Source organism: Piliocolobus tephrosceles, chromosome 7, assembly GCF_002776525.5.
Source record: "Piliocolobus tephrosceles isolate RC106 chromosome 7, ASM277652v3, whole genome shotgun sequence".
NCBI classification, from domain to species: Eukaryota; Metazoa; Chordata; class Mammalia; order Primates; family Cercopithecidae; genus Piliocolobus; species Piliocolobus tephrosceles.
This window is the reverse complement of record NC_045440.1, coordinates 23,582,878-23,607,560: the sequence shown is the minus strand read 5'-3', so window position 1 is coordinate 23,607,560 and position 24,683 is coordinate 23,582,878. Positions and strand designations below refer to the sequence as shown.

At 43.9% G+C, this 24,683-nt stretch overlaps 1 protein-coding gene across 2 annotated transcripts in view; it reads right to left on the bottom strand.

The window, feature by feature from the left end:
* The window catches only part of DOCK5 (dedicator of cytokinesis 5), a 240,537-nt gene that overhangs the window by 23,004 nt on the left and 192,850 nt on the right, over nucleotides 1–24,683 (bottom strand). For both annotated transcript variants that reach the window (XM_023216751.3, XM_023216752.3), the window contains exons 32-43: nucleotides 23,406–23,464; nucleotides 22,921–23,075; nucleotides 22,003–22,088; nucleotides 19,174–19,333; nucleotides 18,189–18,229; nucleotides 17,189–17,279; nucleotides 14,422–14,541; nucleotides 12,443–12,532; nucleotides 10,017–10,121; nucleotides 3,247–3,388; nucleotides 2,187–2,268; nucleotides 569–653 (exon numbers count right to left, since the gene is read on the bottom strand). In XM_023216751.3, the coding sequence (XP_023072519.1) occupies nucleotides 569–653; nucleotides 2,187–2,268; nucleotides 3,247–3,388; nucleotides 10,017–10,121; nucleotides 12,443–12,532; nucleotides 14,422–14,541; nucleotides 17,189–17,279; nucleotides 18,189–18,229; nucleotides 19,174–19,333; nucleotides 22,003–22,088; nucleotides 22,921–23,075; nucleotides 23,406–23,464 (1,216 nt within the window). The remainder of the gene's footprint in view (nucleotides 1–568; nucleotides 654–2,186; nucleotides 2,269–3,246; nucleotides 3,389–10,016; nucleotides 10,122–12,442; nucleotides 12,533–14,421; nucleotides 14,542–17,188; nucleotides 17,280–18,188; nucleotides 18,230–19,173; nucleotides 19,334–22,002; nucleotides 22,089–22,920; nucleotides 23,076–23,405; nucleotides 23,465–24,683) is intronic.

Genomic DNA, 24,683 nt, shown 5'->3' with positions numbered 1-24,683 from the left:
GGTCTAGAGAGGTACGACTAGCCCAAGGTCATCATAAGCAGCAGGCCCAGGAAGAATCCAGATTCTGGACTCCTAGTCAAGCATTTTCCATGGAGATGACAGCTGGCTGTCTAGGTAATTAGCACTTGCTGTCTAGGTAATTAGCAGGTGAAGCCTCTACTCCCAGGGGTGCCATCGTTTCTCCTGTGGAAGCTGGTTAGGTAGGTGGAAGACCTCCACCTGGGATGCCAATTTTACCTTTTTTTTTTGAGACAGAGTTTTGCTGTCACCCATGCTGGAGTGCAGTGGCACGATCTCAGCTCACTGCAACCTCTGCCTCCCAGGTTCAAGCAATTCTCCTGCCTCAGCCTCCTGAGTAGCTGGGACTACAGGTGTGTGCCACCATACCTGGCTAATTTTTTGTATTTTTAGTAGAGATGAGGTTTCACTGTGTTAGCCAGGATAGTCTTGATCTCCTGACTTCGTGATCCGCCGGCCTCAGCCTCTCAAAATGCTGGGATTACAGGTGTGAGCCACTGTGCTCAGCCCATCAATTTTACCTCTTAAAGGACAAAAGGGGTGAACTCACAGCAAATTCATTGTCTGGATCCTTTTCTCCTTTCCGGAACGGCCGGGAGTATCTGAACTGCTGCACTTCATTGGCTCTGTAGTAGCTGGAGAAGGACAAAGCAATGCTGTATTTTCTCTCCTAGAACAACCACTCCTCGACTTGACTTCAACAAAACTATAACACATCTGCCTGGTCTGAGTTTTACCCACTAAGCTATCTCATAATCAATAATGCCTCCACATGAAGGCCTGAGAAAGTGCACAATTTGATTTTATTTCACACCTTACTTTTATATTACTTAGGAATTTATTTCACAGCACACAATTTTATTTATTTTTTTTATTTATATTTATTTATTTATTTATTCATTTTGAGTCAGAGTCTCACTGCAGCCTGCACTTTCCAGGTTCAAGTGATTCTCCTACCTCAGCCTCCTGAGTAGCTGAGATTACAGGCACGCACCACCACGCCTGGCTAATTTTTTTATATTTTTAGTACAGATGGGGCTTCACCATGTTGGCCAGGCTGGTCTTGAACTCTTGACCTCAAATGATCCACCTGCCTCAGCCTCCCAAAGTCACAGCACACAATTTTAAAAGGTATATGTGGCCAGGTGTGGCGGCTCACACTGTAATCCCACCACTTTGGGAGGCAGAGGTGGGAGGATCATTTGAACTCAAGACCAGCCAACCTGGGCAGCACAGCGAGATCCCATCTACACACACACACACACACACACACACACACACACACACACAGCCATGTGTGGTGGTGTATGTCCCAGCTACTCAGGAGGCTGAGGTGGGAGGGAGGGTCTCTTGAGCCCAGAAGTTTGAAGTTGCAGTGAGCTATGATCGTGCCACTGCATGCCAGCCTAGTTGACAGCAAGACCCTGTCTCTTAGTGGGCGGATTGCCTGAGCTCAGGAGTTTGAGACCAGCCTGGGCAACACGATGAAACCCCATCTCTACTAAAATACAAAAAATTAGCCAGGTGTGGCGGCATGCACCTGTAATCCCAGCTACTCATGAGGCTGAGGCAGGAGAATTGCTTGAACAATCATGCATGCCACTGTACTCCAGCCTGGGTGACAGAGCAAGACTCCGTCTCAAAAAAAAAGGTATATGCACTCACATACGTTTGTGATCTCATTAGTCGAGTTGTATAACAGTTCTATCAACACTATTAGCATTCGGCTCTTCAAGACAAGGAATGAGCCGCTCCATCACTGGGGACCAGCCACTCCTCTGTGATGCTTTTGGATGAAAAGAAAAGCTCAGGGGACTGAAACCTAGGCGTGAAATTTCTGATTTTCCTCTGCCTAAAGAAAACAAAACCCCCACATCCCTTTGTATTAGCAAGCTTTTATCTTACACTCAAAGAAGAATAGACAGTAGGTCTTGCAAACGGTAATAAATGTAAGGCTTTGGTTTTAATGTACTCCAAACAAGTGTGAGGGAGAGACAAACTTCTCTTTTTTGTAGAGACAGAGTCCCACTTTGTTGCTCAGGCTGGTCTCAAATTCCTGGCTTCAAGCAATACTCCTCCCTTGGCCTTGGAAAATGTTGGGATTACAGATGTGAGCCACTGTGCCTAGACACAGATTTTTTTTTTTTTTTAAATGAAAAACCACTTACTTTAGGATCTGCTCTGGAACTGGTTTATCCTTGTAGCTGGGCGGCAAGCTCATCACTGGCTTTACGGTGAAGCACTGCATGTCTGAGGAACTTGTTAAGGAAAAGAGAGGGGCTGGGGCCGCGAAGTTGTCAGACACCAAAGGCCCCGTTCCTCCTGCTTCACCGCCGGAAATGCCACCAGCACTAATCACTCCCTTTGACCCAAATGCCAGGACCACATTGAAAATCAAGTTCCTTTGTGTATCACCGAAATGCCTTATTCAGTGATTACAATTAATCCTAGGGTCCTTTCTTTTCTTTTTTGTTTTTGGTCAGACATCTGGCAAACAACCCTTGCCATAGGGAAATAGACATCAATGCAATATCAGGGGACAGGTGCTTAGAAATGGATTCAAACAATTTCTTGGGACAAGCATCCCCTGAAATCACCAGACTCAGAGCCCAGGCAACAGGAATTGCTTTTATCTTTGGATCCCATCTGTTTATCCAGTGCCATAGTTGGACACAGTGCTAGGTATTTTGAATATGTTATCTCTAATACACACAACAACTCTACGAGAGGGATATTATTATTCACTTTTCACAGATGGAGAATCTGAGGATAAGAGAGGTTAAAATCCAACATCACACAGCTGGTAAGTGGTCAAGTTAGGCTTCAAAAGCAGCTCAAGGGTAAGCGCTCCTGCTCTGATTTAATGATCGTGTCTTAGAAAGTCTTAGCTCCCCAACCCACCAGGACAGAGATACCATTTCAAAGTCTACAACAGAATCCAGAATTCAGAATAGGAAATCTATGTTCCACTTAAGCTCCCCATCTGGCTAGGAAGTATATTTCATATCCATCACTTGTCTATTGTCTCTCTTCTTTTGTTACATCATCACCACCAGCTAATGCTATGAGGGTCCCAAAGATTTTACATGGAATGGGAACCTGCATCAGAATGCTTGAGAGGATTGTCTGTCTGCAGAGAAGGGACTGTAGCTCCCATCTTCTCTGGCTTAGCTGGGGCTGTGCACAGCCATAAGAGCCTCGGGGCCATATTCCCCACAGGAAGGATACACTGCTTGGGGGAGGACTTGATGTCTTCCCCAGGAGGCGTGGTACTGGTCATCTTCTCCGCATTGGGGAACTGGGTTAGCAACCTCAGGCTGAAGTCCTCTCGCCTCTCATACTCCTTTCCCCGGTAGATGAAGATTTTATTCTGCAGGTGAGAGACAGCAAGGGAAGTCATTAAATAGGACGAGTGAAGAGGCAACTGGAGTTCCGGGTACTGAGGGAGCCATTGCGCTCCCCAGCCAAGGTTCAATCCACACCATCAAGTTCTCACTGAATATCTAGTCTGTGCCTGACAGCAACTGTCACATCTTATAAGAGCTGCGGTTTATTTGAGAAGTTAAATCACAGGCATAAAAAATACTTAGCCCAGTGCTGCTTCTGGTGTGGCCCAAGGACCATGGCCAGTCTGCAAACAGTCTGGACCCATCTGCAAGGAAATAAGGAACTTGTGCCCTCATGTAAATCAATGACATCACCAAGCATGCTGATATTTTCATGGCAAGACATTCTCAAGGAAGGAAGGAAGTGCATTAATTTACATTGAGATATAAACTATTGATCTCATCACAATCCAGTAACAGTTTGTGGACCAGCACTTAAACAGCACTGTCTAAAAGAATGAGGAGAAGTGTCTTCTGGCACAGAAACAGAGTCACAGAGAACAGAAGCAATGTACCACAGTCCCCAGCCAATCCTGAAAGTCTGATAGAAAATCACCGCATTAAATACTATTTTCTCCACTCTAGACTGGAAATATAATCTCTTTAATCAAATTTTTTCCCCAAAGAGATTTCCTAGGCTGCAGGCATGGGAGTAATTTGTCTCACAGGTGTGACTGCCTGGGCAAGTGCAAACACAGCCATGTCTGAAATGAGCAGTTTGCACTGGTAGCCCACACATGATTCATTTTTCAACCAAGGCTTGGGCCCAGGTTGTCTTGTAAAATGTCTTTGAAACTCACTTGTCCATTCATATAACAAATATGTGCTGCGCTAACAGAAGATCAGTCAGACAACAGGAGTACAATGGTGATCCTGCTCTCACAGAATTACCTTCTAGAGGAGAGAATAAAAAAGAAGCAAGTAAATAAATAAGTAAACCTGATAGTGTAAGTACCGTGAAGGCAATTACACTTTTCAGGCAAATACTGAATGAAGGGAGTAAAAACTACTGGATCTTTTGGAATACATGATAAAACTTTTCCAAGCTAGGAAAAATCTATGGGACTCAAGCCTGTTGATATCCCATCATTCAGGTGAAACAATGGTGGGCAAAGGATCAGAGTGTAATACAACGCTAGTTGTATGATGCAGACGATGACTAGAAAAGGAATCAAAGCAGGTCAGGAAGAATTAGCTTGGCTGGAAAGAGAAGGCTTCAAAGAAGACCCGGGCCTTAGATAGGCATAGACAGATGAATGGGAAAAGAAGTGTAAAGAGAAGGAGTGAGAAGGGCCAGGCGGGTACGTGGAAAGGGTCAGGCCCAGGGGTGGAAAGAAGAGTCCTGGGAGAAGACATGAGCCTGGCCTGGAAGAATGAGCCAGAATATGAATGATCTCGCATGGCAGGCAGGTTTCAAAGACTCGGAATGTTCACTGGAGGTTCTGGAAGGCGGGAGCCGCATGATGAAAGAAGAAGTGTAGACAATGTAAGCCAACGGCGGCATCTACGCCCAACTGAAGGCTCATAGGCTGGACTGCACAGGAGAAGGAAAAGGAACAGCAGGAGAGGGAGAAGTAACAGCATTCAGTGTTTGTCTCTTTGGTGTTGGGAGAAGGGCGAGGAAGACAGGGGAGTTGATGCTGATTCAAAGATCACTGGTTTTGAGCCTGGGCAACACAGTGAGACCCCACATCTAAGAAAAAAGAAAAACATTAGCTAGGCGTGGTGGTGAACACCTGTAACCCCACCCCCTCAGGAGGCTGAGGCAGGAGAACTGCTCGAGCCTGGGAGGTCAAGGCTGCAGGCAGTTGTGATTACGCCACTGCATTTCAGCCTGGATGATAGAGCGAGACCCCATTTCTTAAAAAAAAAAAAAAGTCAGTGGTCTTGGAGTAGGAAGAACAGTGGTACCCTTGACAGAAACAAGAGAGATAAAGAAATCTCACCCGGTTGGAAGTAGAGGATGACGTAATTTTATATGTTCTGAATTTGGGGAAATATCCCATAGAAGAGAATGGCACTGACGTTATATACACTCATAAGGACTTTATATTCTACCGTAAGTACGCTTCGAGGTATGTTAACATCTATAAACTACCTTACAGTTTATAAAGCACTCCTATATGTTATTTACTTAATTCTCAAAACTTTCCTGTGATGTAGGCATTATTTTTCTAAATTATGGATCAGAAAACCAAGACTCAGTGATTACGTGATTTCACCAAAATCAGACACTTGCTCAGCAGGTGATTTAGACTAGAATGCTTCTGACTTAAAGTCTGGTGTTCTTGATTTCACAGAATCACTGCTGTCTCTGTGGTCACATTTCTGATTTCACGCAACACACAGGCATATGTAACGGATGTGGCAGGGGTTGTTCTTTTATGTTGACCTGGATTAAAGCAGAGCTAACACTAGACCCTGCTGCATTTTTACCCTACACTCTATTTTTTATTTTATTTATTTATTTTTTTATTTTTTGAGACAGGGTCTCACTCTGTCATCCAGGCTGGAGTGCAGCGGCTTGATCACAGCTCACTGCAGCTTCTAATTCCAATCCTCAAGCAATCCTCCTGCCTCAGCCTACTGAGTAGCCAGGACCACAGCACATGCTACCATGCCTGGCTAATTTTTAAAACAATTTTTTGTAGAGACGGGGTCATGCTATGATGCCCAGGCTGGCCTTGAATTGCTGGTCTCAAACTCCTGGGCTCAAGCAAGCCTCCTGCCTTGGCCTACCAGTGCTGGGATTACAGGCACGAGTCACCATGGTTGGTCCCAGACCTTCCACTCTTCATTCTCTTTCCTCTGCCTGGTCCATCTCATCCCCAACCACGGTTATTTTAACTCCATATAAGTAACTCACCAACTTTTATCTCTTGTCTGTAACTTTACTTGAGTTCTAGATCTATACAGCTAATGGTTGACTTGTGCCTTGTGGATGTTCCAAATCTACCTCCCCTTGAGTACATGCAAAACCAAACTTGTGCAAACACTTCAGAAAACCCTGGGAGGTCCTCTGCTATCTGGTACCCACAGCCATCCGCCCCATTCTCCTATACACCCTCTTGTACACACTACTCCAGCCTCATAGCTTTTGGACCTGCTCTTCTCAAGGTCTGGGACCCGTGCTCATCCTCTTGATAGCTGCATGGCTTATTCTTTAACTTTTTTCTGGTTTTTACAAAAATGTCATTTTCTTTCTGAAGTCTTTCTTGTTTACTCTGTTTAAAATTGCAACTCCATCTCCAACACGTGCCTCTCTAGTCCCCTTCCCTAAGTCCTTTTCTCCATGACACTTACTGAGTAACTACACTGTAGAAGGCAGTGTTCTAGGCCATCTGACATACTAAATAGTTTATTAATTTATCTCATTTTCTGATCTCTCCAAGCTGGAACATAAGCTTTATAAATTTCAAGGTTCTGGTTTGTTTTGACTCTGCTCCCATGCCTCTATTAGAGCCAAGTACGTGGTAGGAGTTTCATAAATATTTACTCAAGGAATAAATTCATTCTCTCCTCCGTGACTCTGGCCTTTTCCGGTCCTGCTGTCCCAGTAAATGGTTCAACTACCCCCTCCAGTGATGCAGGCCAGAAGCCCAGAAATCATTCTTGACAACTCTCGCTTCCTCACCCACACAGCCCATCAATCATCAGATGGCTGTGACCTCATCTCCACACTCTAGTCTTTCCGCTCCCCTCTAAAGCCACCACCCCCACGTCCCGAGTCTAGCCTGTCATCTCTTTTCTGAACATCTGCAATGGTCTTTTAGTGGTTTATCTGCTGCACCTCCCGTCCATTCTCCATGGATGACCATGGAGACCAAAGCCAGATGACCTTCCCAACACGAAAAATCTGTAGCAGCTCCCACTGCTCTTAGGATGCAGAGAGAACATGTCAGGAAACCCCACTGTGGTGCAGGCTCTTCCAGGGCTCCCCTCCCCGCTGCCAGCACCCCAGCTCTCTCTGTGCCTGCCGCATCGGCCTTTCCTTCCCAGGCACTGCCCTGCTCTTGCCTGCCGCTTCCTCTGCCTGCAATGCTTATTCCTACTCCCTTTACCTGCTCCACTCCCAGCTTACCTTTCAGACTGCAGCTGAAATAGAGGTTCCCTGGAAAGACTTTATCTTATCTTGTCTTATTTGAGACAGTCTGGCTTCGTCGCCCAGGCTGGAGTGCAGGGGCATCATTTCAGCTCATTGCAACCTCTGCCTCCTGGGCTCAAGTGATTTTCCTGCCTCAGCCTCCCAAGTAGCTGGGATTACAAGTGTGAACCACTGCACCAGACCCTGATTCTTTTTTTTTTTTTTAATTAAGACATAAGCTGGGCATGGTGGCTCACGCCTATAATTGCAAAACTTTGGGAGGCCGAGGCGGGTGGAACATCTGAGGTCAGGAGTTCAAGATCAGCCTGGCCAACATGGTGAAACCCCATCTCTACGAAAATACAGAAATGAGCAAGGGCCTGGTCATGCACGCCCATAATCCCTGCTACTTGGGAGACTGAGGCACAAGAATGGCTCGAACCCCAGAAGGCAGAGGTTGCAGTGAGCCGAGATCGCACTACTGCACTTCAGCCTGGGTGACAGAGTGAGAAACTGTCTCAAAATAAGTAAATAAATAAATAAAAATAAAAAACAATATTAAGACATCATCTACATACAGTAAAATGGACCCCTTTTGGGGTAAAATTCTGTTAGTTGCGACAAACATAACCAGGACCACAATCAAGATACAGAACAGTTTCATCGCCACCAAACATGTCCCCAGGCCCTTCCGCAGCCAACCTCCCCCTGACCAGCAACCACTGATCTATTTTCTGTCCTGATAGGAAGTGTTGCCTTGGCAAGAATTTCATATAAATAAAACCACAGACTATGTAGCCTTTTAGGTCTAACTTCTTTTACCTAGCAAGATGCATGTGGGAATTGTGCCCGCAGTTGTGTGTATCAGGAGCTCACTGCCTTTGGCTGCTGCAGTATTCTGTTGAGTCGAGACGCTGAAGTTTGTTTACCATATCACCAGTTCAGGGACACTTGGATTGGATCCTGTCTTTGGTGACTATGATTAAAGCTGCTATAAATATTCCTGTACATTTTTTGTAAAAGGGAAAGTTTCTATTTCACTTGGGTAAATATTTCCTGGTTACAGATTCTTTTTTCTTTCTTTCTTTTTTTTTTTTTTTTGAGATGGAGTCTTGCTCTGTCACCCAGGCTGGAGTGCAGTGGCTGGATCTCAGCTCACTGCAAGCTCCGCCTCCCGGGTTTACGCCATTCTCCTGCCTCAGCCTCCCGAGTAGCTGGGACCACAGGTGCCCGCCACCTCGCCCGGCTAATTTTTTGTATTTTTAGTAGAGACGGGGTTTCACCGTGTTAGCCAGGATGGTCTCGATCTCCTGACCTCGTGATCCACCCGTCTCGGCCTCCCAAAGTGCTGGGATTACAGGCTTGAGCCACCGCGCCCGGCCTTGGTTACAGATTCTTATAGCATAGGGTATCTTTCTTGGTTACAGTTTATTTATTTATTTATTTATTTATTTATTTTTGTGATGGAGTCTCACTCTGCCACCCAGGCTGGAGTGCAGTGGTGTGATCTTGGCTCAATGCAACCTCCACCTCCTGGGTTCAAGCAATTCCCCTGCCTCAGCCTCCTGAGCAGCTGAGATTACAGGCACGCACCACCATGCCCAGCTAATTTTTGTACTTTTAGTAGGTACAGGTTTTCAATGTTGGTCACACTGGTCTCAAACCCCTGACCTCAAATGATCTGCCTGCCTCAGCCTCCCAAAGAGATGGGAGTACAGGCGTGAGCCACTGTGTCCGACAGGTGGTTTAAATTTTACATTCATGTGTGATTAAAATCTCCCCTCATGAATTTAGGTTGTAAAATCCATGAGAGTAGGGACTATGTTTGACTGTAATCAGCAAAATATTTCTAATGCCTTCTCTATACCTGGCACAGAGTAGATGCTCAGTAAGTATTTACTGACTGAATGAATAAACAGTGTCTCATCAGGCACTGTTAGGAATGTAAATTGCTTGCTTTATCACTTGTTTTAAAATTAGGAGAAAGTAGATGGAGAATAAATGTTTAAGCAAAGCTCAGCTCTAAAAGAAACTTTCCTTAAAAGAATTTTTGTTTATTAAACTATAAAATGAGTATCACATTATAGATGATTTTGAGATGGAAGAAAAATGCCATCCTTGTCATTATTATTATAATAAAATGTTTTATTTTGGGAGACTCTTGCAGTCTAGTTTTTGGGATACCTACTTTCAAATTAGCTCTGGCTAGAAACACAACAAACAATGAAATACATCAGTCCACACTCTTCCCCAGAGTGACCCACAGCAGCTGACCAGTGCGGGGCATGTTTTTCCCTTTTGCACTGCACCTGGGAAAAGTCATTTCACAAAAGACCTGCCAGAACACCAGGGGTGTCTGGGGGTGTGGGGTGAAGAGGCCGGCCGCTCAGGAAATGGTTTCCCTCCCCTACCTCCCACCGCGAGAGAACATGGGTCGGCAGCTGCTAACACACTGTTGCCCATCTGGAAAAGAAATGAGTTTCTTCCCTCCTCCTAATGGCCTGGGAGACCACCATCAGGTTTCTTACCCGTAGGAAAGAAGGAAAGCCCTGTCCATAGTATCCAACAGCAAAGTACTCAGGCTGAGGCCTCATTGCCTTAATGATGTTCTCATAAAACGAGGCCCTTTTTTTCTGGAAAACAAAACAAAACATTCCAAGGAGAGGTTATAAGGACACGGTTAGGGGGAGAAAAAAGTCAGACCCTGTTTTGTTGTTTCCCATGTAACGCAGAGCAATGAAAGGTCTTTGAAAAACACCCTATGGGCAGAAAAGGGTTATCCTGTTCTCAGATCACAGGTTTTGGACCTGGGCTCCACGAATGGACACTGGAGGGCTGTGACTCCCTGAGGGTGTATGCAGAAGTATGCGCACGTTTCAATTCTTCTGCATAACGGGGCACCGTCTCAAAGTGGGCTCAGGACCTATAAAAGGTTAAAAAGTGCCTTCTGAGATTCGCAGAAGGTGGCTGCACTTAACCAGACACCCACGGGAGAAGATAAAGGACCTTCCAAGGCCAGGCGCAGAGGCCCATGCCTATAATCCTTGCACGTTGGGAGGCGGAGGTGGGAGGATTGCCTGAGGCTAGGAGTTTGAGCCCAGCCTGGGCAAAATAGTGAGATCTCATCTCTACAAAAAATTTAAAAATTAGCCAGCAGCTGAGGCAGGAAGATGTCTTAAGCCCAGGAGTTCAAGGGTGCTGTAAGCTATGACTGCACCACTGCACTCCAGCCTGGGTGACAGAGTGAGACCCTGTTGTGAACAAATAATAATAATAAAGAAAATTTTTAAAAAGAAGGACCGTGCAGTTCATGCAGTGGTTTGGATGAAAGTGTCTGGTAAGTTGTAAGTACCCAGAAGGTGGTGGTGATGCTCTGTTTTTCAGTATCTGCTACCACCTCTGTCTTTAATTCTTCACAAGATGAGAGGCTTCCCAGCTTTGGCTCACAAGGTCGGCCTTAAAGTAAGCACAATAGCCAGCCAGATGTGGGCAGCTGTGAACAATGACCTGAACCCCCTTCCCCCACAATAGTTAGCATGCCATTACTCTTCTATCTAGGTGACGGTCTCATCAAAATACTATTTTCTTAGACCGGTAGGTAACATGTTACATTACTAATATTTCAGCTCAGTTCAGTTGATGAAATTATTATTATTATTATTTTTTGAGACAGGGTCTCACTCTGTTGCCCAGGCTGGAGTGCAGTAGCATGATTACAGCTGCTCACTGCAGCCTTGACCTCCCAGGCTCAGGTGATCCTCCCACTTCAGCCTCCCAAAAGTAGCTGAGACTAGAGGAACATGCCACCACGCCCAGCTAATTTTTTGTATTTTTTTGTAGAGATGGTGTCTTATTATGTTGCTCAGACTGGTCTGGAAGTCCTGGGCTCAAGCAATCCACCTACCTTGGCCTCCCAAAGTTCTGGGATTAAAGGCATGAGCCACCGGGCCCAGTCTAGTTCATGAAATTAATACATGAGTTTTTTGCATGTGAAGCCAGGGGCTGGTATAGTACACCAGGAGACTTTTTACAAAGTGATCTTGACACCCAGCTCCTCAAATAAATGATCATTTCATGACTATGGGTGACCTGATCTTTTCTAACTCCTTTACTAAAAAGTATTAAATTTAATATTGTGGTTGCCTAGCATTGGGTATTCAGAATGGTGGCTGCCTACCATCAGGCGTTCAGAATGGTGGCTGCCTTCTGTTGGGCATTCAGAAGACTGGCTGTCTACCACTGGGCATTTGGAATGGTGGCTGCCTTCCACTGGGCATTCGGAATGGTGCTGCCTAAACTGGGCATTCGGAATGGTGGTTGCCTAACACTGGGCATTTAGAATGGTGGCAGCCTTCCACTGGGCATTCCGAATGGTGGCTGTCCACTGGGCATTGGAATGGTGGCTGCCTAACACTGGGCATTCGGAATGGTGCCGCCTCCACTGGGCATTTGGAATGGTGCCGCCTCCACTGGGCATCGGAATGGTGGCGCCTCCACTGGGCATCGGAATGGTGGCGCCTCCACTGGGCATTTGGAATGGTGGCTGCCTAACACTGGGCATTCATTTTTGTTTTGCTTTACTGATGTCTGGGAATATGGGGGGTCCACATAAAGAAAAATGGCTTCAGGAAGAATGAGAGAGCTGCAGACAAAGATCTGGAGGGATGTGGAAGCCGAGTCACTATTATCTGAAACTCGATATTCCACCACACTGTCGAGGCAACCCCACTCCACTTCCAGAGATGTCCTGAACCTTCTCTGAAGGATACTTTGTAGAAATATTGATGAGAACCTTTGGACTTGGAATCTTTTTCTATTCTCATTTCAAGCAAAGTTGACTTTTCCATTGTAAAAAAACACCATTCATCCTGACTTTCAACTTACAGAAACATTTTCATGAGCACTAATTTTAGCATCCCTGTCAGAGGCCTAACATATTTTGACCCAGACTCACCAGGAGGTTGCCAAGGCCCTCGTAGTCAAATACTTTGCTTTCGTAAGTCTCAGCCAACTCTTTGCTCAGTTTGATGGCCTTCTCCCACATCTTCAGAAAAAGGAAAGTAGGGTTAAAAGTGGAGAACAAGGCAGTCATTGATCCGGTGGCAGAAGCCACTGGCGAGTCACTGGAAATGAGCAGGTGGTCCGGGGGATTGAGTCTCGGTAGATATTCCTCACTCGCTCTACCCTTTGGATCAATGAAACCTTCATTTCCTGACATCATAGATAGTGTGTATTGGCAGCTTTGCCAGGGGCATCTACTGTAGTTCTGTTTGCAAGGACATTAAGAATAAGTACCATGTGTCCCCCAAAAAAGCAATAATGCGTTTAACAGGCAAAGCACCCACAGCACTTGAAAGTCGAGAGGAGGCGGTGCCAGCCTAGGTTTGGAGAGCATGCAGGTCTTGTTGGAGAGGGAAAGGAAGCTTCTATGGTACTTTGGTTGTGAAATGTGTTTGTGTATGTGTGTGTGTGTGTGTAGGGGTCTGTGTGTGTATGTGTGTATGGGTGTGTGTACGGGAGTGTGTAGGTGTAGTTATGCTGTTTGTGGAGATGGAAAAAGGCTAACAGTACTGTTGTGTGGAATTTGGCAAACTGTGTTTCCATGCAGGGCACTGATTTCCCTACTTAGTGGATGAGTTTTAGGAAATGCTTCCGAGCATGTATAAAGATGTAAGTTACAGGCTAACGCATGTCCTCAGTGTCTGAGGCTAGCAGCCCAGATTTAGCCTTCTAATCCCTTTGGTATCTCATGAGCTGTCTCTTAGACGGATACTACTCAACTCGCAGCATCCGGTCGCCTCCTGCTTCATTCCTGTTCACAAGGTGCTATGTTCCATCGTTTCTGGCTGCTGAAGGAATGTGCGCAGAGCCCACAAGCCATTGTGAAACACTTCAAAATTAAATCTTTTAAAATCACTGTTTGCAAAATTTGTCCCCCTCTGAAATCTCACAATTCAAGCATACACAAGGGAAGAATAAAGAGTAGCTGTAAGTTACTGTTGTATATTAAATCATGTATCTGGTCTTGGTCCTGAGTTCCAGCGAGGGAGCTCCTAAACTCTTAGAATTTCTCAAGTAATAAAAGTGTCTTTGCTGTTCCTGGTGCCCCCACCCCAGGATCACACCCAAATCTATGCTAATGAGGTGACTCATGGCGGTCTCAGGATGGGGTCTGCCATGCCAGAAGTACTAACCATGTGACTAGAAGGTGAGGACTGTGAGCCACCTGATATCAGCCTGACCTCCAGGCAAAAAAAGGAGGCTAAAGGTCAAGTTCATCATGTAGTTAATGATTCATTCAATCCTGCCTGTATAATGAAACCCCACAGTGGCTCACGCCTATAATCTCAGCACCTTCGGAGGCCAAGGCAGGAGCAACACTGGAGCCCAGGAGTTCTAAGTTCTAAACCAGGCTGGGCAACTGGTGAGACCCCATATCTACCAAAAAAAAAAAAGAAACCCCAACAAAAACTCTGCACGTTGGGTGAGCTTCCTGATTGAGGAACACATTGATTTGCTGGGAAGGTGTCCCAAGTTCACAGGGGGAAGACACAGAAACCTCGTGCTTGGGACTCTCCCAGACTGTTCCCTATGGGTCTTCTCATTTGGCTGGCCTCAGTTTACATCCTTCCTGATGCAACTGGAATTGTTAAATACAGCACTTCACTGTGTTCTGTTGGTTGTTCTAGCAGACTATGAAACCTGAGGGGGCAGTGGAAGCCCCCCAGATATATAGCCAGTTGCCCAGAACTATGAATGGACTGGGGAACCCCAAACTTGCAGATGGCATCTGAAGTGGGGGCAATCTCGTTGGAGACGGTGCCCTGAACCTGGGTAGTCGGTGCTAACTCCAGGTGGTGAGCATCAGAATCATATTGCGATACTGCGGTAATTTTCCTCTTTCCCCTGGTACAAAAACAATCCAATACTCACTTTGCCTTTGTCAAAATATGATATGATTTCTTGATACAGCTTCTCTTTAAGCTCTTGCTGGGTATAAACATAGTAACTGTCCCTCTGAAGTAAATGAGGCACACAGGGCTTGTCAGACCACTGAAAAGGAAGAAAAGCAACACATGGTTAATACAACAAATATTCAGCCCTCTAATATCAAGAAAATAGTGTATATATATATTTGACTCATTGATTTTGCATTTTAGGTTATGTATTAAACACAAAAGTTACATATACACACATGTACACATGCCAGCTCCAAAACAAGTATCATGCCAAATGGATGAGCACCCACAGTATTCCCCTAAAATGCCAGCGACAAAGCAAGGTCGGCTAACCGACATGACTGTCACAGTACTGGGGCATCATTAACTCAGTCAGATAAAAGGAACGAATTAGGAGTCTAAAAATGAATAGGAAGAGGTAAAACTATCACAATTTCCAAACATTACGGCTGTATTCCTCACAAGGCAAGGCAGTTGACTAAGAAACTGCGACACGCAGTAAGAGAAATAAGTTACGCAGCAGGAAAACCAATTAATATACTTGGAATAAAACAGATTTCAGATACATGGAGACTAAATATACAGAAGATAATAGAAGAATGGAACCAAACAAAAATAAGTCCAAAAAGAACATTTCTAAGAGTGAACATTACAAGAAATATGCAAGACTTATATGCAGAAAACTTTCACACACCATTGAAGGGCACAAACACAGACTCAAACAAATGGAAAGTCATACCATGCTTTTGGATAAGAAAATTCTATTTCATTAACATGTAAATTCTCACTAAATTAATTTTTAAATTTCATCTTTCCAAAGTCCATATGGAAAAATAAACAAAAAGGAATAGGTAGGAAAACTCTGAAAAAGAAGAGCAATCAAGAGTAACTACCAGGTCATAAAACATACTATGAAGAATTAATAATTAATACAGTATGGTACTGGTACATGAACAGACAGAGACCCACGTAAAAGCATATACAATCTAGAAAGGGATTCCCTGCCCCCAAAATAAGAATTTAGTAATAAAGATGGGATCTTATATCAATAAGCAAACTGTGAACTATACTTAACAGCATCTCTATTGAATGGCAATCCGGGGGGAAAAAGGCTGCATTCATACCTCATACCTTATACCAGGATAGGAGAGTTTAACTTACTGAGTTGCTCAAAAAAAGAGACCTACAGTTACAGACACTCAGGATTTCTTTGTGATCATCCAATGGCAAAATCTACAGTCAACAAGCCTCACTTTCTCACTCAGCTATATACAGTAAGTTTTTTTTTTTTTTTTGAGACAGAGTCTTGCTCTATCACCCAGGCTGGAATACAGTGGTGCCATCTCAGCATACTGGAAACCTCCGCCTTGCGGTTCAAGCAATTCTCCCGCCCCAGCCTCCTAAGTAGCTGGGACTACAGGCATGCGCCACTACACCCTGCTAAGTTTTTGTATTTTTAGTAGAGAAGGGGTTTCACCATGTTAGCCAGGCTGGTCTCGAACTCCTGACCTCAAGTGATCTGCTGGCCTCAGCTTCCCAAAGACCTGGGATTACAGGCGTGAGCCAACATGCCTGGCCCATTATATAATAAACTTTTTAATGCCCTAAACTTAAATATGAATTGTGAATTTCCTTTGGGAAGTGATGAAGCATAGGAATCCTGTTTTTAATTCATATCTTAGGACAATGCACTTATATTACTTTAGTATAAAAAATAAAATTGAAAGAATATTAATAACTGGGAACAAGACTGGAGACAGAGACACCCAATAGGAGGCTGCTGTAGTGCTCAAGATGTGACATGCTGATGGGATGGACCAAGGTGCTGGCCAGGGATATAAAGAAAAGCGGATTGGCCAGCATGGTGGCTCACACTTGTAATCCTAGTACTCTGGGAGGCTGAAGTGGGAGGATTGCTTGAGCCCAGGAGTTCAAGACCAGCCTGGGCAACATAGCAAGATCTCATCTCTTAAAAAAAAAAAAAAAAAAGGAAAAAGAAAAGTGGATAGGTTAGGGGCATTTTCTGAACAGAGGGGCCACATATCTTGCTTGTGGAGAACATGGGAGGTGGTGAGTAAAAGAAAGAAATCGAAGATGACTATGAGGTTGCCTGAGTAACTACATGGATGGAAATATTATTAGTAACACAGTAATAAAATGAGGTAGGATGGGTTGGGGAGGAGCAAAGAATGAGAAATAAAGCTTCCTGTTACTGCCTTGTTCAGTTTGAGCTGCGTATTAGCCAATCAAAGTTTATATGTAAATCCAAAGTTAGAGGAGCTGCTCAGGGCCACAAATAATTACTTGGGACTCACAGCATATAGATGTATTTATATCTAAGCCATAACATACATTTATTTAGGGAGAGAATAAAAATAGCAGAGTACTTCTGTGGTACTATATTCACTTATAATTCATCTTTCTGTGGTTTTCTGCAGTTTTACAAATTTTTTTATGTATTCATCAATGTGTGTTTTATTGCTTTAATTACAGTGTCAATTACCAAAGGTTCATAAGTCATGCTCTGCTTTCTAAAGACTTTTAAATAAAAGATAACTGACATTTTCCCATACTTGATGTACAAATTAGTTGTGCCTATTTAGAAAGAATTTTTAAAAACTTATATAAAAGGATATCCCTGGAATAAGGTTCTTTCCCATCAAAATCATGGAATGTATAGAATTTAGTCTGAAAGGACAGTATACTGCAGCCTGTTGCAACAAGCTCTCTGAGCCATTCACCTGCAGAAGCTCAGCGTGCAAGAGAAGGGTGTAAGCAGCTTCTGTGTAGTTCTCACAGTCTCGGTGCAAATCTCGAAGCTTGTACAGATATCTGGCAAGAAGGGGAGAAAGGAAGCATTTTGTCACTCGAGAGTTTCCTAAGTTTTTTTAGTTTTGTTTTGAGACAGGGTCTTGCTGTCCTGGCCAGGCTGGAGTGTGTAGTGGTCCGATCATGGCTCACTGCAGCCTTGAGCTCCAGGGCTCAAGTGATCCACCCACCTCAGCCCCCTGAGTAGCTGGCATGTGCCACCAGGCCCAGCTACTTTTCGTTATGTTTTGTAGAGACAGGGTTTTTCCATGCTGCCCAGGCTCGAGTTGATCTAGTGTTCAGCTCATTCCATAACCAGACCCCACCCTGCTTCCCTGCCTGACTCCCCCTTCCCCACTACTGTACAGAAGCAATTCCTTCCTCTTGAGCCAAGGAGTCGGTTCCTCCTCATTTCTTTAATACACTGTGCACCTTCTGCCTCCGTGTTTCTCCGACTCCATCTAGACTAGTTTCTCTTCTGTCTTCAAGGCAGTGCTGTTTAATGTTTTTAAATTTTAGGTCTTGGACCCCTCTGGGAAGCTAATGAAAACTATAGAATCTCTCCCCAAGAACATGCATGTTGGTTATGTACAAGTTTGTTTCATGTTCACAGATTCGCAGACTTCAAGCTAAGACTCTTGCATGGGTTTTCCTGCCTCTCCCTGTACAGCCTCTCCTGCCCACCCAGGACAGAAGTTGTCTATCCCTCCCCTGATCCCTGACATGACCTCACGTAGGCACTCCTTCCTGTCATACTTATTCATGTATCCGTCTAAAGAGTTTGTCAGTTCAGGGTGAATGACGCATATCATGTACTTTCAGGGGTCTCTCAAAGCAGCGAACACAGTGTTGGGCATAGTATTTGTTTACTGAAGAAATCAACCACAAAGCCATGAAATAAATAGCAGAAGCAAGAAATTTCCTTCAGCTTACCTTATGTATATGTCCTCTCTCTTCTTTTCTTTATAAAAATTCTGCCAGGAAAAAAAAAAAAGGATCACAGAATCCCAATATAAATCAAGAGCTATTGACAAGCTCACCACAAAAATAGCCAAACCACTATTGTAGCTTTTCAACAGTTTCACTTTTCCAAAGAGTTCACTGTTTCCCTTTAACAGATATCCCCATAAGAAAAGGTGATATTTATCCTCAGGACGCAAAGGCACAAGAATGATATAAAGGACTTTGGGAACTCAGCGGGGAAGGTTACAGGTGGGTGAGAGATAAAAGACTACATTTTGGGTACGGTGCTCGGGTGACAGGTGCTCTAAAATCTCAGAAATCATCACTGAAGAACTTATCCGACCGGGTGCGGTGGCTCATGCCTGTAATCCCGATCCTTTGGGAGGCTGAGGTGGGTGGATCACGAGGTCAGGAGATTGAGACCATCCTGGCCAACATGCTGAAAGTCCGTCTCTACTAAAAATGCAAAAATTAGCTGGGCATGCTGGCACGTGCCTGTAATTCCAGCGTGTAATTCCTGACTCGGGTGGCTGAGTCAGGAGAATCTCTTGAACCCGGGAGGCGGAGGTTGCCAGTGAGCCAAGATCACACCACTGCACTCCAGCCTGGCAACACAGCGAGACTCCATCTCAAAAAAAGAAAAAAAAAACAAAAACAAACAAACAGAAACTTATCCATGTAACCAGAAACCACCTGTACCTCCAAACCTACTGAAATAATAAAAATTATTTTATTAAATTAAAACAATAAAAAACACACCAAATTTATCCTCAGGGTCTGTGGCTGCTGATACCTGTGAGCTGAGCCAGCCATTCCAATTAGACTCAGGAAGACACCAGCTCCATAAAGGTGCCCAGGGTGCCTCTGTGTTTGTGGGATCTACCTAGAGCTAAGCTGTAGGGTGCAGGGGCAGCCTGGCAGTCCCCTCCCATCACCCCAGGGGCATGTCACATACCAGCACATTCACAGTGCAGCTCATACGGTTCTCCTTGCTCTCATCGTGCATGATGATGGTTCTATAGTCCAGCAGGTTCTCTAAGAGGCTGCTGACCAGGAGGGCAAAGACCTCCCCAGAGCCGGAGAGGTATTTATGTTTCCGGCAATGTTCTAGGAGCCTGGAGGGGCAGAGGGAGAGACAAAAGCCCAGGTTCCATGCTGTCATTCCAGCAGCACTGACCAGCACTGACCTGGGTCTCAGCAGTGGTTGGGGTAGGATTTGATGACACAGAATGTCAGTGTTAGATATTAAGTGACAGAGTTAAGCCGACACACACACCTCATGCAACACCTTCCTATCCTGTGACCTTCATTTATGCTGTGCTTCTCTGTGGACTCGAGTTCCAGTTTTCTTTAGGACTCAGCTCAAGTCCTACCATCACTTAGAATCCCAGCCCACAACGTCCTTCTTGCAATGTCTGTTTTTGTGTTTTATTCAGTCAACAAACCCTTGCTCAAAAGGTTTGTGCTGTGTGAGGACTCTAATCTAGTTGTATGAGACCATTTTTCCTATGTCTCTATTCTCCCTAAGGCCTGGCACTCAGGGCACCCTCTGAACATTCTGGAATGCCTCGTATGGATGCCCAGCCTAGAGGAACCTGGGAACCTAGTACACCTCCTGCAATGCGGCTCTTTAGATAAAAGTGCTAGCTTCAGATAAAAATGCAGTTGTAAAGAAGCAAACTGAGGCTAAACTTTCAGTCTAAATCCTGTCCCTTTGGACACATAGACAGCCAAGTTCTGGGGCTCACTAGATTAGACAATTAAAAGAAAAGCTGGGAAAAGAGGGAGAGGGAAAGAGAAAGAAATGGGTCCAAAACATTAGTCCAGATTTAGGGTTATTCTTGGGCACTGGAGACCTAGGTATCCATATTTTTTCTGAGTTAGTGAACTAGGAAGAATGAAGAAAACAAAGTAAGATCCTTATGTAAAAAAAATCAGCTGTAGGATTAAAAAAAAGTAGCATATCATGTGTAAATATTTTGTGTATATGTGCACAACTTCATTTAATTCCACAAAAGATCAGAATTGCAAAAGATATAAACTGGGAGGTTTGAAGTTCAAATGGAGAGACTTAATGGAAACAGGATAAAAACACCAACAAAAGGTCCTATCGCCATTAAAAACAAAAATAAGAAAAACTTCTAGTCCTTTAAAATACAGACTACTCATCAACTCAATTCCATTTCTAAGTATTCAGAGTGCTGGTTCCTTAGGAAATCTGCAAAAAAGAAAACAGTTGGGAGCGCTGTCCTCAAACACAGACTCATCCACAAAACTCCCACAAAACAGGTGAACAACGAAGTGACCCAGGCAAGCACTCAGTTGGAGACGCAGTTGGTCAATACTAGAAAAGTGCAGGGAACATGAGAAAGCAATGGTCTAGAGTAGTTACAACGTGAATGAAGGGCAGGCCTGTAAATAATAATAATAAAAAAATAATAATAATAATAATAATAATAATAATAATAATCAGCCAGACGTGGTGACTCACGCCTGTAATCCCAGCCCATTAGGAAGCCAAGGCTGGAGGAATGCTTGAGGCCAAGAGTTCTAGACCAGCCTGGGCAACAAAGCAAGACCCCATCTCTACAAAAATAAAAATGAAAGTCAGCTGGGCATGGCGGTGCACGCCTACAGTCCTAGCTACTGGGGAGGCTGAAGTGGGAGGATCACTTAAAGCAAAATTTTCAGACCAGCCTTGGCAACACGACAAGACCCTATTTCTACACAAATAAAAATAAGAAACAGCTGGGCATGGTGACATATGCCTGTAATCTTAGTACTGGGGAGTCTGAGGTGGGAGGACTGCTTGAGCCCAGGGGTTCCAGGCTTTAGTGAGCTATCAATTGTACCACTGTACTCCAGCCTGGGCAACAGAGAGAGACCCTATCTCTTAAAAACAAACAAACACCAAAAACAAATTGTAGTAACAACCACCACGAACACTAGAGCAGCCTCTGCAACAGATGCTATGTTAGCATATCATCTCCTGTAATCCTCATAATGATATCAAAAAATAGATGCTATTCTTGGAGAGGGAAAAAAAAATGAGGTGTTGGATAAGCAGAATCACTGGACTAAAGCCAAACTCTTAATAGGTGGTGAAAACAGGGTTTGACGCTCAATCTCTCACTGAGGCCAACACCTATGTGTTTTTTTTAATAATCACTTTTCCATTCTCCATTACTCCACATGTGCCAAGGAGGAGGACGAGGGCAAGAGGGTTACAGGTGAGTGTGGCGGTGGGGAAGAGGGGACAGTGGTGATCATGGGAGCCCAGACAGAGGTACAGATGTGTTGAATGGGGTGGATGACAGGGCAGGAAAAAGACCAACCTGGCTGGAGATAGAAGTGCTTTGGTTTTATGTCCTTTATGGGGCATAAGGTATTTTTTACATACACAGCAGACCTTGAAATATTTTTTCCTTTAAATTGTTTAAATTGTTGCTTTGCAGTTGTAATTAGAAGTGCTAACACTTTTGTTGAAGTTCAAAAATTCAAACACTGGGCAAAATGCCACCGCTCTGTGCACCTTCTCCTTGCCTCCATCTGCTGAGTTCTCTAGGGCCAGGTTGGCCAGGAAAATACCGGCATTTGACTCCCACCAGATAAACAATGTCAGCTGTGGACGGTATATACCCCATAACCATACTGAAGACCACAGTGGGGGTAGCCCTGGTGACTCTAAGAGTACTCAATTGCTCTATCGGTACAACAGGACCCCCGTTTTTCTCTATTACTAAATGACACCACTGACTTAAGGTTTTGTTCCTGAAATACTCACAGTTTTTCCAGAAGAACCTTGTATTGTTCGTCTCCTCTGCCCCCTTCTACCTCCTGGTCCAGCTTTGTGATCAGCTCGTTCTCAAACTGAAAGTAGACATAGAATTTCACAGGAAAATGTTGCATCCTTAGAAGAAGACACGGCCAACCTTTCTAGACTTGGCCAACCCATTCATTGAGTTGTGAACTGTTTTCAGCACAGACAGGGAGGATCACAGAGGGACACTCATAAACTGTGCACCAAGGCCCTACTAAAATGTTCTAACACAGTCTCATGTCACTTTGTCCTTTGCATTACATTTGATTAAAAAAAATTATCCAAAACATTGCTTTCTGTTACAACTATGCATATAAAAACAGAATAATAATTTTTGCTTTTCTATTTTTACTTTAGTTTCATACCCAAGTCTCTGCAGTGAGATTGCTTTTGCAGAGGTTCATAGCTGCAAAATCATCCTTTCAGTATTAATATACTTTGTAGATAAGAAAACAGAGGCATAGAGAAGACATATCAGGAAAATGACGTTCTCAAAGCTATAGAGTAATGGATTAGAACTTAATCCATTACATTGCTTTCAGCTGTACTATAATAGATAGGTTTTAAAATTCAATTCGCTACATTATTCTCTGGGTTATACTGAAACAGCCAGGATTACAATGCATGAAGTTAACTTTCTTTAATTATCTATAGACAGGGTGTTGCCTTAGGAAAGACATGTAGCAACAGTATCTCTTCCAGGCTCTGGGCTGCAATGTCTGACTCCATCTCTAATTGCCTTATAAAATGAAATGTAAAGTGAACTTTCAGATCAACGTGGACTTGCATTGTTTAGGTTACTGCTTCTCTACATAGAAAGAAATGACTTATGAGTTGACTATATGTCCATTTACTAATACTACACGGTCTACCACTTCTTACCATATGGAAATTGCCATTTCCACTGAAATTGAACTCACACTGCATCATATCAAAGAAAATGGGGATTGTGGCTTTCCGGAGCTCTACTTCGGGGGTCAGAGTGACCTCCAGAATGGGACCCACCATGGATGGGATGAATTTGATTTTATGGGGACCTGAAAGGAAAGTGAATGAAGATATTAAAAAATTATTTCACTGAAAGTAAAGTGTTACAATCTTCCTCCACAAGGCCCATAAGAAAAGAAAAGGTTTATGTGGGTAAATCAACTCAATTCAGAAGTGAGTGACTCAATATTATATTCTGATAACATGCGGATGCCAGAGTAAAAGTTCATTGTCAATGAAACCCACAAATCAACTTTCACTTCCAGACACACAGACAAATACATCTCAGGGTTATGTGGATTAAAATAAAAAAAGAATTCATCATGGGATGCTTGTCACTCAGAAGTTGTGATCACGCCTGTTCAAGGCTAGACACTCACCCAGGTTATACCACATGTCCCGGATTCTAAAGCCGATTTCCTTTCTCATGTCCCCATATCTAGGAAGAAGATCATAAACCAGAAGGAGGATTTGCAGTGGAAATGAATTGCATAAACACAATAAGAAGGAAAGTAAAAACAGTCTGTGCCCCTCTAGGTCACTCTTAAGGCCCAGCCTTAAGAGATGAGGTTCGCACCTAAACGAGCCCCCAAAAGGAATGAGGCGCACAGAGGCCAGGGGACCGTGACAGCATGAAAAACCAAATGGAAACACTGAAAAATAACTGAGAAGATGAGATTAACAAACTCACTTCAGGGAGAAGAATGAGGCACAGACAAAGCCAAACAAAACACGGCAAACACTGATGAAAAGGAAGGTGAATGAAGTATGATTATACAGTACTGTGACTGATGTCTAACAGGCAGACTAAATACTTATATACTTTATAGACTGATATTTGGGTAATATAACATCCATTCCAGTATGTTCTTCAAGTATTCACATTGGAAGGCTCTACACCATGCACTCTCAATGGGAGTGATATTGCCCACAAAGGGATAAAAATTGGTCCTTGGGAGCAAAAAATACTTTGCTGTTTTTATATATATATGTAGGCAGTTTTTGAGGGAGGAACCAGAAGTAGAAGGACACTAAATAGTTTTCCTAGATATCACAGATATCCCAACAAGGGGAACAGAACTAAAATTTGGAAGTCTTCAAATAATACATTCCTCAAGTTATTTTTTAACAACACGGTCTTTGGATTTCTAGTCTCTCAATGAAATGCAATGCTTCCCTACATCTCTTATCACTTCTGCACATAATTCCATTTTGAATTCCAGGCCAGGAACCTGGAGGGCATTTTAATGCAATGTTTGAGTCCTGGCTTTCTCTGCTGAAACGGCAGGGAAGGAGTGTGCTTTGTGAAGCACTATGAGTGACTCTTCGCAGTGGTTCATGGTACTCATAGTACTTCACAAAGTACTATGCCTGCAATTTGGGGAAGCTGCCAGCAGAGGCGCAGCTGTTCTTGGGGATGGGCATGCTGACAGCCAAGGTCCGTCTCTAGGTACAGATTTGATAAAAAGCATGGGATGACTGATGGGAAGATGGTTGGGCCTGAACCTAGGGGAGAAGAGTGCTGAACCTGGGGGAATGTAAGGCCTATTAAGTAATTAGTTGAAGACCTACCTCACTAACAACCTGGGCAGCCACTAAATAGTAATTTCTGTGATACCTAAAATACTGCTCTCAATATAAACAAACGGAAGAAGCCC